The 16480-nt window shown below is 48.5% G+C and overlaps 1 protein-coding gene across 1 annotated transcript in view; it reads left to right on the top strand.

Moving 5' to 3' along the window:
• Positions 1-11279: 11279 nt before the first annotated feature.
• Positions 11280-16480, top strand: part of LOC137802885 (protein jagged-2-like) — a 35424-nt gene continuing 30223 nt past the window's right edge. The window contains 2 exon segments of the mRNA XM_068601055.1: positions 11280-11626; positions 12252-12566. Of these exon segments, the coding sequence (XP_068457156.1) occupies positions 11558-11626; positions 12252-12566 (384 nt within the window). The 5' untranslated portion in view covers positions 11280-11557.

Raw genomic sequence — 16480 nt, 5'->3', positions numbered from 1 at the left:
AACATCTGAACACAAAGCAACCAACTGGTGTTCCCCCTCTGAGCAACAGGCCGCCCTCCCTCCTCTGTTGATAAGAGAACGCATGAATCTCAACAAAAACAAGAGATCTTCTCAGAGATAACGCACAAAACAATCTCCCACTCGGCGGTGGAGAGGAGATTTATGTCTTCTCGGTGTTACAGGAGTTGTGTTTGCGGTGAATTCACCGACTGCCAGGTATTCGTGTGTGAGGCAAGGCAAACATTCCCACCTCCACAAATATGCAGTCAAGCACACACTTGTCCTCCTGGTAGCTCGTGGTGATGCCGGTGGAGTGGAGCCTCTCCCGCATCCCGCGGCCGGCCGCCCACCCAGCGCCGCGCACGAGTGAGGAGAAAATAAATCAAAGCAAAGCGAAGCGAGGGAAACCGACGTGTTTAGACCGAATACCATTCTTCAGGTCAGGAAGTGAGTTTCTTTATTGGGCTGCAAACAAGTTGCTGCTTCTGGAGGTGGAAAGTGCAGTAAGTGTTAGGATTAGCGGAGCGCTTTCCTTTTTACTGTCAGAGCTGCGTTTCACCTGCACCTTCAACGTTCATAAAGCTCATAACTTAATGGTCTTGTCCTGAGCAGCCGAGACGCCTCTGAAGGTGGGATCCAAATAATCCAGAATATTGACATCAGATCCGAAAAATAAAAATCCCAAACAAAGTCTGACTCTAAATCTGGTGAAAAGGAGATTCAAAACAACACCAGTGTTGTTTTAATATAAAATATAAAATAAAGATGTTTATCAAACCAGGTGACCTGGTTTCTAAAGAAAAACAAATTGACCGTAACAAAAAGTTAAATGAATCTGCTTTTTAAAGAAAGAGGCTCAAAATATCAGCAGCATCCATACAGGCATCTATATAAATGTTTATTCTTTTAATCAAACTATTGTCTCTCATTCATTTGAGTTATTTAAGGTTTACTGTATGCTTTGAATCCTCATTGTTAGTTTAAATACTACATTTTATCACTTTATACTGTTTACACACACATTTCACACAATGTTTGCTCATGAACATTTGCTTTAAAATCATGAAAATTGGTTTAAAATCATGTAAATATGGTTAAAAGTCATGAATATTGGTTTAAAATCATAGAAATATGGTTAAAAGTCATGGAAAATTGGTTAACATGGAAATTGGTCGTGGACATTTGGTTGAACATCATGCACATTTGTTTTAAAGTCATGTAAATGTGTTTAAATCATGGAAATTAGTTTAAAGGTCATGAAAATTGGTTTAAAAACATGGAAAATTGGTTTGAGGTCATGGACATTTGGTTGAAAATTATGAACATTTGTTTTAAAGTTATGTAAAATGTGTTTTAAAGTCATAAAATTGGTTTGGAAGACATGTAAATGTGTTTTAAAGTCATGTAAATGTGTTTGAAAGTCATGTAAATGTGTTTTAAAGTCATGTAAATGTGTTTGAAAGTCATGTAAATGTGTTTTAAAGTCATGTAAATGTGTTTTAAAGTCATGTAAATCCATCGGTCAGAGTGGGTCTGGACCCTGCATGGAGCGTTGAACCCTCTCGCGTCTTCTCTCCGTCCCATCGCAGCTCTTTCTGGCCTCTGCGTCCTCGCCTTGTGCGGTTTCCACATCTCCATGTCAGAACGTGACGCCATGGCAGCGTTCATGACGCCCGCAGGCCGCGCGGCGGTTCCTTCCGGCGCCGTCTGGACACAAAGGCCGCGTGCCGGCGCGTCTCGGATGCGCGGGAGATACGGACGACACCACGACCCGACACCTCCGCGCTCGCTCGCCGCCTTTGTGTGTCTTTAACCCGGTTGACCCTTTGACCCTTTGACCCCTGCTCTCGACACCTGGGCCCCCGGCTTCTGGTTTGCGCCGCTCTTTGTCTTCAAAGCGCTCGTATTCTTAAGAGGAAGTGCTCGTGAACAAACGCACAAACATTTCGGCCCTCGCGCTCGCCGCCGGGACTCCCCGGGCGTGGAGGGATCGCACACCTTTAAAGCAAAAAAAGAAAAAAGCTTTCACACAGTTCACAGAAAGCCCCTCCAGCTCGCGCAGGTATTCATTTGCAGCGATTACCTGCAGCTTCACACGACCTGCAGCGCCGTGCGGGGGGGGAGGGGGAGGTGGGGCGTCTATTCGTCTCCTGTTTTGTCCCGTCCCTTTATGGCTGAGGGCTCCCCTCCCTCCTCGGCTTAATGAGGTGTTTACATGGAGCTGGCGGTGGGAACCCGGGGCCCATATGCTGCTGAGGGAGATGACAGGGACCTGCTTTGTGTTTGTGGCCTTGTTAAGAGGTTTTAGTGCTGAAATCAGAGCCCTCGGCCTGCGGGCCTCCGGGCGGCGAGGTGAGAGACGCCCGACGCGACATCTGCTGTCAGTCAAAGTGCTGCAAGAAGGAAGAGAAGCTTGTCCCTCATCTTTACACCTTCATCTGTAGCTTTCTGTGAGGGAACGTCGAGAAATACTTTCATTTTTTAAGGAAGGCACCTTTAATGTGTTCAGATCTCCGAGGTATAAACCGACCTCCAGCATGGCGAGCAGCGATCGTAATCACCTGCAGACTCATATCTCACCTGCACGGACTGCTTTACTGCCTCCATACAGACCCTGGAAGGGAAGCAGTGAAGTATTAAACCCGTTATAAAGAAATAAAGGTGGACTTTCCTGTGAACTGTGTGCTTTGGCTGCTAAATATTGACTTTAACGTAGATTGTAAAGACTTCCTGTTTCTGAAGCGTCTAAAGGGGAATTGTCCATCTTTGTAAAGAATAATCCCTGAGATGTTTAATAGTGAACTCTTTGGGACAGTTACGTGATTGTTTGTGCGCGATGACGTCACTTTAGCAGTTTGAAAACCCAACGACTTGTAAAGCCGCTGCTTGAACTAAAAGTGTGTATCTCTGCAGCCACGAGGGCTGTGTGAACGCTCAACACGTGAACATTCAACACGTGAACGTTCAACACGTGAACGCTCAACACGTGAACGCTCAACACGTGAACATTCAACACGTGAACATGTAACATGAACATTTTCTCTGCAAAGGTTGACTTTGATAAAGTGAAGCAGAACAAAGTTACAGAGGGTTTAGAACAGAGAACATTCAGGCGAGGTCCCAATGGACCCAATGGACCCCAATGGACCCCAATGGACCCCAATAGCCCCAATGGACTTAATGGACCCAATGGACCCAATGGACCCGATAGACCCAATAGACCCCAATACCCCAAATGGACTCAATGGACCCAATGGACTCAATGGACCCCAATATCCCCAATGGACCCCAATGGCCCCATTGGGGATATTGGGGTCCATTGGGGCCATTGGGTCTATTTGAATGTTCTCATGTACCAAACCATATATTTCACTTGTATATGACTTATGGTGTTCAATACATTTTTTTCATAGAGCTATGGTGTGTTATAGAACATTGGCCCAGCCCGCCGCCCCTAACGGGGTTGGTTGGTTTTGAATTGAGCGAAGCTGAAAGTCCACCTGCTCTCCGGCCCTCGCAGCCTGCAGCAGACAGACAGATAACGGCAGTAAACCTCCTCGTGTTATCAGACACACACCTTTGGTTCAGCTGCACCTGCCGCTCTGACCTCACGGCAGCTGGACACACACCTGCACGCCGCCTTTCAGGTTACATATTTGTGTGTTTCCCCGTCGTGATGTCGTTAACCTGGAAAAACCCCAAAGACGCACTCGCCCTGTCAGACGGAGCTGATTTACAACCTGACGGCTCTCGATCGCTCTTCTCCTGTTTCTTTAGAGGAAGACTCTCTAGAGGAAGACTCTTTAGAGGAAGACTCTCAGGAGGAAGACTCTCAGGAGGAAGACTCTCTAGAGGAAGACTCTCTAGAGGAAGACTCTCTGGAGGAAGACTCTCTGGAGGAAGACTCTCTAGAGGAAGACTCTCTGGAGGAAGACTCTCTGGAGGAAGACTCTCAGGAGGAAGACTCTCTGGAGGAAGACTCTTTAGAGGAAGACTCTCTGTAGGAAGACTCTCTCGAGGAAGACTCTTTAGAGGAAGACTCTTTAGAGGAAGACTCTCTAGAGGAAGACTCTTTAGAGGAAGACTCTCAGGAGGAAGACTCTCAGGAGGAAGACTCTCTAGAGGAAGACTCTCTAGAGGAAGACTCTCTGGAGGAAGACTCTCTGGAGGAAGACTCTCTAGAGGAAGACTCTCTGGAGGAAGACTCTCTGGAGGAAGACTCTCAGGAGGAAGACTCTCAGGAGGAAGACTCTCTAGAGGAAGACTCTCTAGAGGAAGACTCTCTGGAGGAAGACTCTCTGGAGGAAGACTCTCTGGAGGAAGACTCTCTGGAGGAAGACTCTCTGGAGGAAGACTCTCTGGAGGAAGACTCTCAGGAGGAAGACTCTCAGGAGGAAGAGTCTCTCTGGTCTGCAGTCTGAACGTCGCCCAAAGCGACATTTAATCCTGCAACAAATTATCACAACGAGAGGAATGTGTTCACATAAAGAGTAAACCAGGAAGGTGTGTGTGTGTGTGTGTGTGTGTGTGTGTGCATGCATGTGTGTGAGTGTGTGCATGTCTGCATGTGTGAATGTGTGTGCGTATGAGTTTGTGTGTCTGTGTGTGTGTCTGTGTGTGTGTCTGTCTATCTGTGTGTGTATAGCATATGTGTGTGTCTTTGTGCTTGTGTGCACGTGTCTGTGCGCATGTCTCCGTCTATCTGTGTGTGCGTGAGTGTGTGTGTGTTTTTGCGTGTCTGTCTGTGATGGTGTGCATGTGTGTGTGTGTCTGAGTCACACCCTCACACACACACCAGGTGAATAGTGCGTGGAGAGGAATGCTTGTTCCAACACTCGGCTCGCAGCTTGAGATAAGTGCGCGCTCGGTATGTGCGGAGGCGGGGGCGGGGCTTCCCGCCTGTCAGCGAGCTGTCAGGTGATCAAACGCCGCTTCCTCAGGAGGCGTGAGGCGGTGAAGCGGAGGAGAGAGAGCAGGTCAAGTGAACCTCTTTGCTTTTGTGTCCCCGCAGGAGGTCACGCCACTCTGAGGGCCGCTCGCTCTCAGCGGCGTCCGACCGCGACGGCGGCGCTTCTGAGGAAAGTGATGACGCCGTGACCTTTACTGTGACCTTTACCGTGACCTTTACCGTGACCTGCACGCTCAGGTGTTGCTGTTCGCAGCCCCTTCGTTCGCCGCTGACCTTTAAAAGCCCGTTTCAGAACACAAAAGATGGTTTAACACAGAGATCCATCAGGACACGAGCAGCAGAGAAAAGATGCTGCACTTTGTGAAGATAGAAAGCCGAATATTCAAATCCTGACATGCATTTTTGTCTTCACACTTGTCTCACTGTATCAGTTAAATTCCACTGTTCTCGAAACCCGATTCCCACGTTCTTCAACGTATTATTGTTTGCGTACTGTTTTTCACTAATGAATCATTAAAACCTCGAGTTTCTCCTAAAAAACTACATTTGAACACGACGACGTTATAATAAAGTTTTACCTGAAGAGAGTTCGACCACATCCTCATGTAACTAATGCAACCTCCGTTAGCTACTCGCTCCGTTAGCTACCTGCTTTGTTAGCTACCCGCTCTGTTAGCTACTCACTCCGTTAGCTACTTACTCTGTTAGCTACTCGCTCCATTACTTATTCACGCAGGACTCTGTTGCGCTGGGCTGCTAACAGCTAACGGCTAACTTTAGATAACTTTCCCGCCTATTTTAAAGACAGCTCTGTGGTTAACGCTCATTAACTAAAACATTTCTGTTAAAAGTGCCGTAGCTAGCCGAGAGGCTATTTTCCACCCTGGTGGTTCACGGTGAAACGTCCTCAGAGTCATTTTTCTATCGTCCCCGGGACGCCGATCGTCTCGAGTCTTGCTGTTTGTCGCCCTCGTTGTGGGATGCGTTCCAGCGGCAGCAGACTCGTTCCCCGGAGCGTTTGCGTAGCGTTTGAGTGTGACGCGGCGTCTCAGCCCCGCCCACCACGGCGATGAGCAACCGGTGATCCGTCGCTGCTTTTGGGAACTGATCACCACGCGTTTGAATCCCCTGCCGGGAACTGAGGGGAGTGAATCAGACACGACATCATCACCTCCGCGGTAACCTCTGAGCAAGGCAGTGAGTGGGCGGGCTTCTCGACGCCTTCTGCTCCGATGGAAACAATGCACTTCCATCGAAGTCGCCGGGTCATTCAAGGATCGGAAAAAACGAAGACAATGTGAGGAAAATGATCGTCCGATGTGGTGGAAAGACGACCACGCAGGCAAGCCGCAACAGGACCGTCTAAAGTTTACTCTTTTGTCAGATAAGCGCTGCGTTGTGTTTGCATTCTTCAGGACGGGACTTGTAAACGTTCCTATGGCAGCTCGCTCTGCCTCGGCCTCTTTGTGTGCCGTTGCACTCCACATTGTGTACCGAGGCTGCGGGCGAAGGTGAAAGCGATTGTGTGTGTGTGTGTGTGTGTGTGTGTGTGTGTTGTTTTTTCGGAGCGTATCCCTTCCTGAAAACACATAAGTCCTCAATGAACAGGAGCCACAAAGGAAGAAAGGAGAAAGAGGTGGAAGTCAGTGAAAACCACAGAAGGAGAGGTGGTTTTACTCATCAGCAGAGCTTTGTGTTCGAGGCTCATGCAGCGAAGCTGCGACACCGACAGATAAATGAAGTCAAAGACTTTCCAGCTGAAGATCATCGGCACTCGTCTTGTGAAAGTACTCACTCAATACTGCAGCTTCAACCTGCAAAGCTAATTATTAAATTGCAAAATTTGAAGAAAAACACTCCTCCAGTGTGTGTCGTTAAAACATTATTCACAATATAAAGAAACTTATATGATTCTTAAACTGAGTCATAATTTTTATGAGATAAAAACAATAAACACCTGCGATGCTACGCTTCATTCACCAGCGGTGCTTATGCAAGTACAAGTACCTCAAGATACTACAGGATACGAAGAACGTCATTTATTTATTAGTTGTGAAGGTCGTTGTATTTAAATACCTAAAACTGGTGATGAATGTACACATGAGTATCTTTAAGGGGGCTAACGCTGTAAACAACAACAACAGTGCTAACAAAGCTAACTGTTTATTTATATTTAATTTATCACAGACAAAGGTCACAAAGTGTTGTATAGAAGTAGAAAAAAACATAAATTAAACCAAATTCACAGGGACCAAACGATTAAGAAATCATCATGAAAAACAAATGAAAAGAGATGCTATAAAAAATACAATAAGACAAATAAATAAAATAAATAAAAACAGATTAAGCAGGCTATCGAGAATGCATTCAACCAAACACCAGTCTGACAGAGCTAACACTAGCATGCTAACAGAGCTAACGGTGCAAACACCAGCAGCAGAGCTAACAGAGCTAACAGAGTTAACAGAGCTAACGGTGTTATCGGTGTTATCGGTGCAAACACAGGCAGCAGAGCTAACAGAGCTAACAGCGCTAACAGAGCTAACGGTGTTATCGGTGCAAACACCAGCAGCAGAGCTAACAGCGCTAACAGCGCTAACGGCGTCTACCTGCTCACCAGCTTTGACCTGTGACCCCGAGGTGAGAGGCCTCTCTTCCTGTGCACTCGGTGTAAAGCGAAACAAACGTCACTGTAGTTTGAGGACTGAGAGCCCAGCGAGCTGAAACCAGGTGAACTAAAGGATGCAAATGAAGGCGGAGGGCAGGTCGGCGCTCGTCGGGCCGCTCTCGCCTCAGAGCTGACTCAGGACTCCTCACAATGACAGAGCGAGTCTGGATGGTGCGTGTCCACCGGGATGCAGAACACAGATCTCCCAGGCTTTAATCACCGGGGTGTGATCAATGCGCAGGAATTTGAATCAGTGGGATCGGTGCAGAGGCAGAGCTGAGCCTGCACGGCAGAGCAGGACCGACACGTCATGGAAAATACTCACCAGTCCACACAACATGCACTGCATGGAGACGACACACTGCATGATGTATGAGCGCAGAAGAGAAACCAACATGGCTCACGTTTAAATGAGTCCCTGTTGGATCACTGCTGCACCTTAAATATACATCATCATCTATAACTTCTCCTGTGGAGCGAGAGCAGCGGTAAACGGCAGCATGGTATCTGCAGCTCACATCACATGGGTTGTGTAGGCTTGCGGGGCTCTTGTTGTGTCTCTGCTCCGCATTAGAGGCCCCAGCAATGTGAGATGGGACTTTATCTCCTGCTGGATTTCATAATCCTTCAAACATTCAACTCCAGAATATGAAAACAGGTTGTTGTGGTACTCTTCCATCTCCACAGCAAAACGTCAACAAGTACAGCAGACCTACACAAAGTGCTCTTCAGCGTGATAATCCTTTTTTATTGTCTTCATGTTGCCTTCAGACTGAAATATGTTTTTGTGTTTAATATCTTAACATTTACTGGATGCATTGGCTCTATATTTGGTACGGCCATTCATGATCCCCCGAGGATGAAACCCTCTTAATTTTTTAGCTATTTCAAAAGCGGCACCATGAGTTTGACTTTTGAAATACCTTAAGTTTGAGAAAATGACTCTTGATTTATTCCTTCAGTGAATACGTCCACTTCATAGAAACAGCTGATGCTCGCATAACACAAAGAGGCCACCAGAGGCCGTGGAACATGCTGCTGTTTTCAGCGTTTGACCCTCCAGTGTGTGTGTGTGGGTGTGTGTGTGTGTGTGTGTGTGTGTGTGTGTGTGTGTGTGTGTGTGTGTGTGTGTGTGATCCTTTCTTCATCTCCAGTTTGCTTGCTGTTGTTGTGACAACACTCCTCGCAGTATAAAAATGTCAATCCAAACTGCGCCCAGAGGGTTTTAATTGACTAAGAAGCCAACTCTCTGTCACCTAACAACTGTTTATTTATATGTAATACAGCTGATGACACAACACGGCGCTCCCGCTGACAGCCTGGACCTTAAGGAAAGTGGCTGAATATTCCTTCAAAGGGGACAATTGTTCTGCAGAGTTCCAGCGATCATCTGCACGTTGTGGAGGACACATCTGCTGATCTCTGCTCCTTCAGAGGAGTGTGTTCAACCAGCTCATCAAACTCAATACTTCCCCATTTTATCTGTCTGAGGATTGTTCTCACACTTCCTTATTGCTGCTGATAAGCGCCGTCGTAAAGAGACGAACAAGACGTTTGTGTCTGCGTGTGAAGGACTCGTATGTACACAAGCATGTGCAGTGTGTGTGTGTGTGTGTGTGTGTTGTCTGCACCTGCTTCCCTGAGAGGAAACATCTGCTGCAGGGTGTCAGAGGCCACCTGTCCGCCTCCGTCCGGACCGACCGGCCCGTAGAACTGATCTCTTGTCTGCGGGCCGATGATGCGCTGGAGGAGCAGCTGTCTGCTCGCAGCGCCATCCGAGACGTCCGCTGCCGCCGGCAGGCAACAGGAAGTCTTTGTCTGCAGGCTGAGAGTGACACGCTGGGGAGGGTGCTCGTGCAGGTTGGAGTCCTTCAACCTTCAACGTGGCTTTCAGATCTGGAAACGAGGCAAAATCGCCCCAAAGACGTCCCAAAAACAACCAAGATGTAGCAACTTCTTATGAAATATCTCAACATCCTCCAGATGTTTTGCCACCAAATCTTGTCCACGTGTTCTCGGCTCCCAGAGGATGAATCCTACTGATATTTGTGATCCCCTGAGTTTCTCCTCTAGCGCCACCATCTGGTGGACGCTGGTGCTTTGGAGTGAAAGGTTTCCACGACCGTCAGATGGATGATGATGTAATAACTTTGGTTGATCCACTGAGTTGTGATGCAGCGCCACAAACATTTCACTTTGGTTGATGAGAGGATACCCAGAGGACTAATCACCCATCAGCCTTCATGTTACTGCTAGTTAGCAGGTGTTAGCATGCTAACATCAGCTGAAACACTTAAAGCAATGCTCCTACATTTTGAACATCAGACGTATCTTGTACTCAAAGTCATGCATGTCCATAAAAAGTACTTTTTGCTTTAATCAGAGGTTTGACACCTCAGACGAGGAGCGTTAGAGGCAGTTTGCTTCTTTCAATTTGCTGATCAGTGAACACGAAGCAATTCAAGCCGACAGCGGATTCATTCAGTCACAACACTGTGTGAAGTCATGAACGTGTCGTGGAGGGCCGCTGGTCAGAGAGTGAACTCTCATGTGAGGCCTGCTGAACACGCCTCTGTCCTCTGGGGGTTTTGGATTGAGACACAACACGTCGTGACCTTTAGACGGATTTCCCCAGAATCCTAAAGTACGAGGCGCCCACGCCTTCTGTTATTTACACGCTTCATGTCATTTCCAGAGAGAGGAAGAGATAATTATGTTTTTAATAACCTTTAATTAGACTTTAAACAGCGCTGGCTGACAGAGCGGAGGCGTTTGTGTGTTTCCTTTAACTTCCTGCAAGAAGGTTGAACGACTCCTGAAGAGCTTCTCTGAGGCGCACGACTCCAGAAAAGAAGGGAAGGGAAGTGAAGAAAGAGAAAGAAGTGGAAAAATAAAACAAACACAGGAAGAGGAGAAAAGACTTCAGAGGTTTTCCTGAATTTAAAAAGAAACAAAGCTTCAGATCTTCAGACACGCTGAGCCTCCTGTTGGCCATCGAGTCATGCTCCTGTCATCTGTCACTGACACACAGCGTGTGTGTGTGTGTGTGTGTGTGTGTGTGTGTGTGTGTGTGTGTGTGTGTGTGTGTGTGTGTGTAGCTCAGCAGTCAGTAGAGGGCGCTAACAGCCATGTTTCCTCTGCTTGCAGGTCAGAGAGCTCAGCTGTCCTCCACTAAAACACAATGTGTGTGTGTGTGTGTGTGTGTGTGTGTGTGTGTGTGTGTGTGTGTGTGTGTGTGTGTCTTTATTGTTGACAGCTCACACATTCACAGCTTGTTTCATTCTGTCCATATGAATCTTCTGCATTACACTCTTTATAAAAACTCCTTCATGAGCTTCTTCCTCATGAATCCGGATCATAATTCATATTTTTAATGCATCCCATCATAAACAGACACGTGTGTCGTGTGAAACACGGTGTGTGTGTAATAATAAAACATGCGCGCGGCTCCCGTGTGAGAAAAGTTCCTCACAAATCACCGGAGCCCCGCCCCTCGCTCATCAAGCCCCGCCCCTCCACTGTGATCTCCAGGCGGCCTGTGATTGGTCCACGCCGCCGCCCTTCATCTGCTGGGTGGGGGGAGCTGGAGGGGGTATGAGGGAGGAGGGTGGGAGGTGTGTGTGTGTGTGTGTGTGTGTGTGTGTGTGTGTGTGTGTGTGTGTGTGTGTGTGTGTGTGTGTGGGCTCCCTGCTCTGGCTGCCCGCAGCAGCCTCCTCCGGTTAGTCGTCTCGCGGCGGAGGGAGAAGAGCAGCTCCGGTGCGTCGCGCGTCTTGAGGACCAGAGAGCCACAGCTTCCTCCTCCAGAGCGCGGGCATCCACGGGAGCGCGCACCGCGCACGCCTCGGACACCAAGCAAAGGGATACTGCGTCTTCTGCGTTACAACTATTATTATTGTGTTATTGTATATCATTATCAGACTGTCTGGAGACACATGCGCGCTTCTTCTCCCCGATGGTAACCAGCACGCGCGGCCGGAGACATGTGGACTAACCCGGGACCCGCGCGCCGCGTCGCGCTGCGCTGCGTGCTGCTGACGCTGCTGGCTGAGGTGAGGCTTCATCTCAGAAGGGTCAGGGGGTCACGGGGTCGATGCTCACGTATCTGTCCACCGGAAGCTCTTTTTCTTCTTCTTCTGTTTTCCTGAAAGGTGATAAAATTGCATCTTTAATTGATTCTGCCGTCACGTGTCTCTGCGTCTGTACATGTTGGGGTCGAAACCCTCTCAGGTGTTTGACGTGTGACCCGTGAAGTTCTGATGTCACTGGGGGAGAAAGTTGAGTCTTTAAAGTTTCGTCTCCAACGTGTTTTACGCGCGGGGCTGACGCCGCGGAGCGGAAACAGCGCGCGGCTCCAGCTGCGCGCTGCGCTCGGTAACAGGTCGCAGATCAGATCTGAGGTCCCGGGACGCCCCGCTGCGTCTCACCCTGACCGCGGGGTGAGCTGAACTGGAGCTTCAGCTCTCGTCACGCGCCGCTGAAGCTCCACCGAGCAGCGCGCGGAGGGATGCCAGTCACGCACTACTTTCTCCTCCGGTCTGCATCGAGGTCCTTTTAGTGAACGTTTGACCCAAAAGTGACTCAACTAAAAGCAGCGGTAGAGCCTCAGTGGGGCGGGGTGCACGCAGACCCCCGCGCGGCCCTCAGCCCGTCTCACCCCTCCTGTCTCCCCTCCAGGTGTGCCGCGCCACCGGGTACTTCGAGCTGCAGCTGCTGTCGGTGCTGAACCCCAACGGGCAGCTGCTGAACGGGGACTGCTGCGACGCGGAGCGCGGCGCGGCGGAGGGCCCGTGCGGCGCGGACGAGTGCGACACGTACTTCAAGGTGTGCCTAAAGGAATACCAGACCGAGGTCACGACCAGCGGCCCGTGCACGTACGGCTCGGACACTACGAAGGTCCTCGGTGGGAATACTTTTCACTTCAAGGGCGGACAGAAGAGCCGGAACAACGACGCCGGGAAGATCCTCATCCCCTTCCAGTTCGCCTGGCCGGTGAGTGACGCGGGTCAGAGGGGGGCTGTCGTGGAAGAGATGCATCATGGGTCATAATGCTGCCCGTGGGTTCCAAACACGGAGACCTGTCAGAGGGAGTGTGGTGCTTTTAGTCGATACAACTCATGTGGAACATTAGAGGCGCAGCTGGTGTGTGTGTGTGTGTGTGTGTGTGTGTGTGTGTGTGTGTGTGTGTGTGTGACCAGCAGCCTCGTGAGGATTCTTTTTGAAAGTGGATGTCTGTGTTTATCTGCTCATGGGCGCGTGACGCAGCGCTTTTACGCGCAGCGGCTGCGAAGTTTGATGAGTTACTAAACACGCTGCTGTGTGTGTGTGTGTGTGTGTGTGTGTGTGTGTGTGTGTGTGTGTGTGTGTGTGTGTGTGTGTGTGTGTGTGTGTGCGTGCGTGCGTGCGTGCGTGCGTGTGTGTGTGTGTGTGTGTGTGTGTGTGTGTGTGTGTGTGTGTGTGTGTGTGTGTGTGTGTGTGTGTGTGTGTGTGTGTGTGTGTGTGCGTGCGTGTGTGTGTGTGTGTGTTGATTACAAAGTGGCAGGTAACTTATTATCTAATCCAAACAAACAGCGCAGCCAATCAGCAGCGTGGGAAACAGGAACCGTCCTGACAGCAGAGCCGCGGTTCCTCTCGCTGATCTCTATCAGCGCGCTGCGATGGGCCGCGTGACGTCACAGGTTCGAGTCCCACAGCAGCTGAGCGGGCCAGAGAGCAGCAGGCCTGAGAGAGAGAGAGAGAGAGAGAGAGAGAGAGAGAGAGGGCGAGAGAGAGAGAGAGGGCGAGAGAGAGAGAGAGAGAGAGAGAGAGAGAGAGAGAGAGGGAGAGAGAGAGGGAGAGAGAGAGAGAGAGAGAGAGAGAGAAAGAGAGAGAGACAGAGAGAGAGAGAGAGGATGCAGGTGGAGTCCAGCACGACTCTGATCAGGAATCATTAACTGAGTTTAACACTTTGTCCTTTTTTATCAAAACAAGTGAGATTTGAACATTTTTCAGGAGCCGGAGTGAAGCGAGTTCCTGACAGCAGATGTGTCCACATGTGAAAGTGTGTACTTGTTGACTTAAGTAGAGATGAAGACTCTCAGAGTGATGAAGACTCAGAGTGATGAAGACTTCCTGCTGGAAACTCCTCCAGCTTCAGGACTCACTGTGAACGTAAAGAGAATATTTACAAAGTGTGAAGAACGGCCTTCTGGGAAAGACTGTGACTGGAAATCACCATTTAATGTGCAGAACACACTAGAACACACACTACACACACTAGAACACACACTACACACACACTAGAACACACACTAGAACACACACTACACACACAATAGAACACACACTAGAACACACACTAGAACACACACTACACACACTAGAACACACACTACACACACTAGAACACACACTAGAACACACACTAGAACACACACTAGAACACACACTACACACACGCGTGTCAGAGCTTTGTGCTCTCTAGTCATCATTGTGGTCAGCTGTCAGAGGGAGACGGCCGTAGAACCCGTGTCCTGCTGGCCCCTGAGGGCCCCTGAGGGTCCCTGAGGGCCCCTGCTGGTCCCTGCTGGTCCCTGCTGGCCCCTGAGGGCCCCTGCTGGTCCCTGCTGGCCCCTGAGGGCCCCTGCTGGCGGGTCGGGTTCCACCAGGTTGTGTATCAGTGTCAGCGGCCATCGGGTCGGGGAAGCCTGCCGCCGCCGGGTCATTGTCCCACTCGGCGTGTGAGGGGGTCAGTGTTTTCCACTGTGTGTGTGTGTGTGTGTGTGTGTGTGTGTGTGTGTGTGTGTGTGTGTGTGTGAGGTATCAGTGTTCAGCTTCTTCTGATGAGGTCGAAGCAGCTGAAAGCTTTTAAAGAAAAAACCTCATCACACCTCCAGCTTTAAATCAGTCTGAAGATTTTACTGGTTGTTAGATATGAAACAATAGATATGAAACAATAGATATAAAATATTAGATATAAAACAATCGATGTGAAACAATAATAATTCACTTTCTTGGTGCCGTGAAGGCGGCGTATAAAGAACATGAACACGTGTATCAGGTGCAACGTGAGACTTATTGACGGTGAGACGTCGGCTCCATCTGATTGGCCGATGAGCTCGTCGCCCGTCGGCCAATCAGAACGTCTTCTCACCACGTGACCTCACGCTCTCGTCTGCAGCTGACCCCTGATGGCAAAAGGTCAACATGACGTTAACGTGTTAAACGGTTGCCGTGTTTACATCAGCACACGTGATCATAAAGACCGTCACGCGTGTGGAGGTCGATCTGCGTCTTCTTTACCCGAGCACATTTATAGTTTGTAAGTAAATTATCTCCAAATCTTTGCTCTAAAAAAAAAAAAGCTTTAAAAAAAAGTGCTCTTAAAAGTATTTCTTTTTTTTGAGAGTAATATTTTTATGATGTGCAGCATCTCCACAACACGGTGCAGATGTTTTGGTGACTGGAATGAAGACGTTCTCACAAGAGAGGAACCATTGAAAGCTCATGAAGCTTCTGCCTCTGAGACGTGAAGTTGTTGTTCTGACATGTTACAGCGCTACACACACGTTCTACACACATGTTCTACACACATGTTCTACACACACGTTCTACACACATGTTCTACACACGTTCTACACACATGTTCTACACACACGTTCTACACACATGTTCTACACACATGTTCTACACACATGTTCTACACACATGTTCCACACACATGTTCTACACACATGTTCTACACACACGTTCTACACACATGTTCTACACACACGTTCTACACACGTTCTACACACATGTTCTACACACAACCAAACTCATAGGAGTTATTTTAACTTGTATCATACATGTGTAGCTAACCTTAGCTAACATAGCTTCAGGTGCATGTACCGTTAGCCGCTGTGGGCTAACGGTACATGCAGCAGAAACTGGTGCTGCATGTACCGTTAGCCGCTGTGGGCTAACGGTACATGCAGCAGAAACTGGTGCTGCATGGCAACAGAGCAGTTTTGACAGCAGTTTTTTTTTGCTCTCAATTAAAAATATTGCTCTAAAAAAAAATGCTCTTAAAAAAAAATAATTTTTTTTTGAGAGATTTTTTAATTTTTTTTTTATTGCAGAGCGCTTTTTTTTTTTAAGCAAATTTTTTTTTTCAAGACAATTTTTTAATTTTTTTTTATTGAGGGTGTTTTGTTTTTTTTTAGAGCAAATTTTTATTTGGAGAGCATTTTTTTTTCCAAGAGCAATATTTTCAATTGAGAGCAAAGATTTGAAGATAATATAATAAAGACACAAATCTTCCTTCATACGCCTCCTCGTCCAGCGAGGGCTGTGAAAGACGACGGATGTCTCACTCTGCTCACACATTACGAGCCCAAAACCCAACTCCTCCTGCCCACGGACTCTAGCACTGTGTGTGTGTGTGTGTGTGTGTGTGTGTGTGTGTGTGTGTGTGTGTGTGGCCTGTAGCCTCTGGTGATGATGCCATAGTGGACTCCTTCCGCCGGCCTCAGTGATCTGGGCCACTGGTCCTGACATGAATTAGCTGCTTGGAGAAAAAAACAGAAAGAAATCAAACACAAAAACAGAAAAGGAGGACATTGTTCCGTCCTCTGCTCCGCCGATCATCTCCCTCCATGTTCAGCCTGCGGCTGTTTGGGTCTTCAGTGACATCTTTTATATTTTTCATGGAAGTGATGAAGGAGGGGGAGGGAGAAGAAAGGGGGGGGGGGTGATAGAGCAAGGGATGATGGGAAGGATAGAGGAAGCAGCCCCCTCTTCAAAATAAAAGCAGGGTTGGGGCACGAGGAGAGTGTATTTTTAGGATGCAGAAACTTTTTTTAATGTCGTTTGACGGCAGAAACAAGAGTTTACTTCTTCTCCTGTGACCTCCACCCCCGGCCTCACCCACACCTCTCCCTCTCTCC

This window comes from Clinocottus analis, unplaced genomic scaffold (assembly GCF_023055335.1).
Source record: "Clinocottus analis isolate CAN_PGR_092001 unplaced genomic scaffold, fCliAna1.0.p SCAF_5, whole genome shotgun sequence".
Taxonomy (NCBI): Eukaryota; Metazoa; Chordata; class Actinopteri; order Perciformes; family Cottidae; genus Clinocottus; species Clinocottus analis.
Note: the sequence above shows the minus strand (reverse complement) of the source record. Positions and strands in the feature narration are given on the sequence as shown.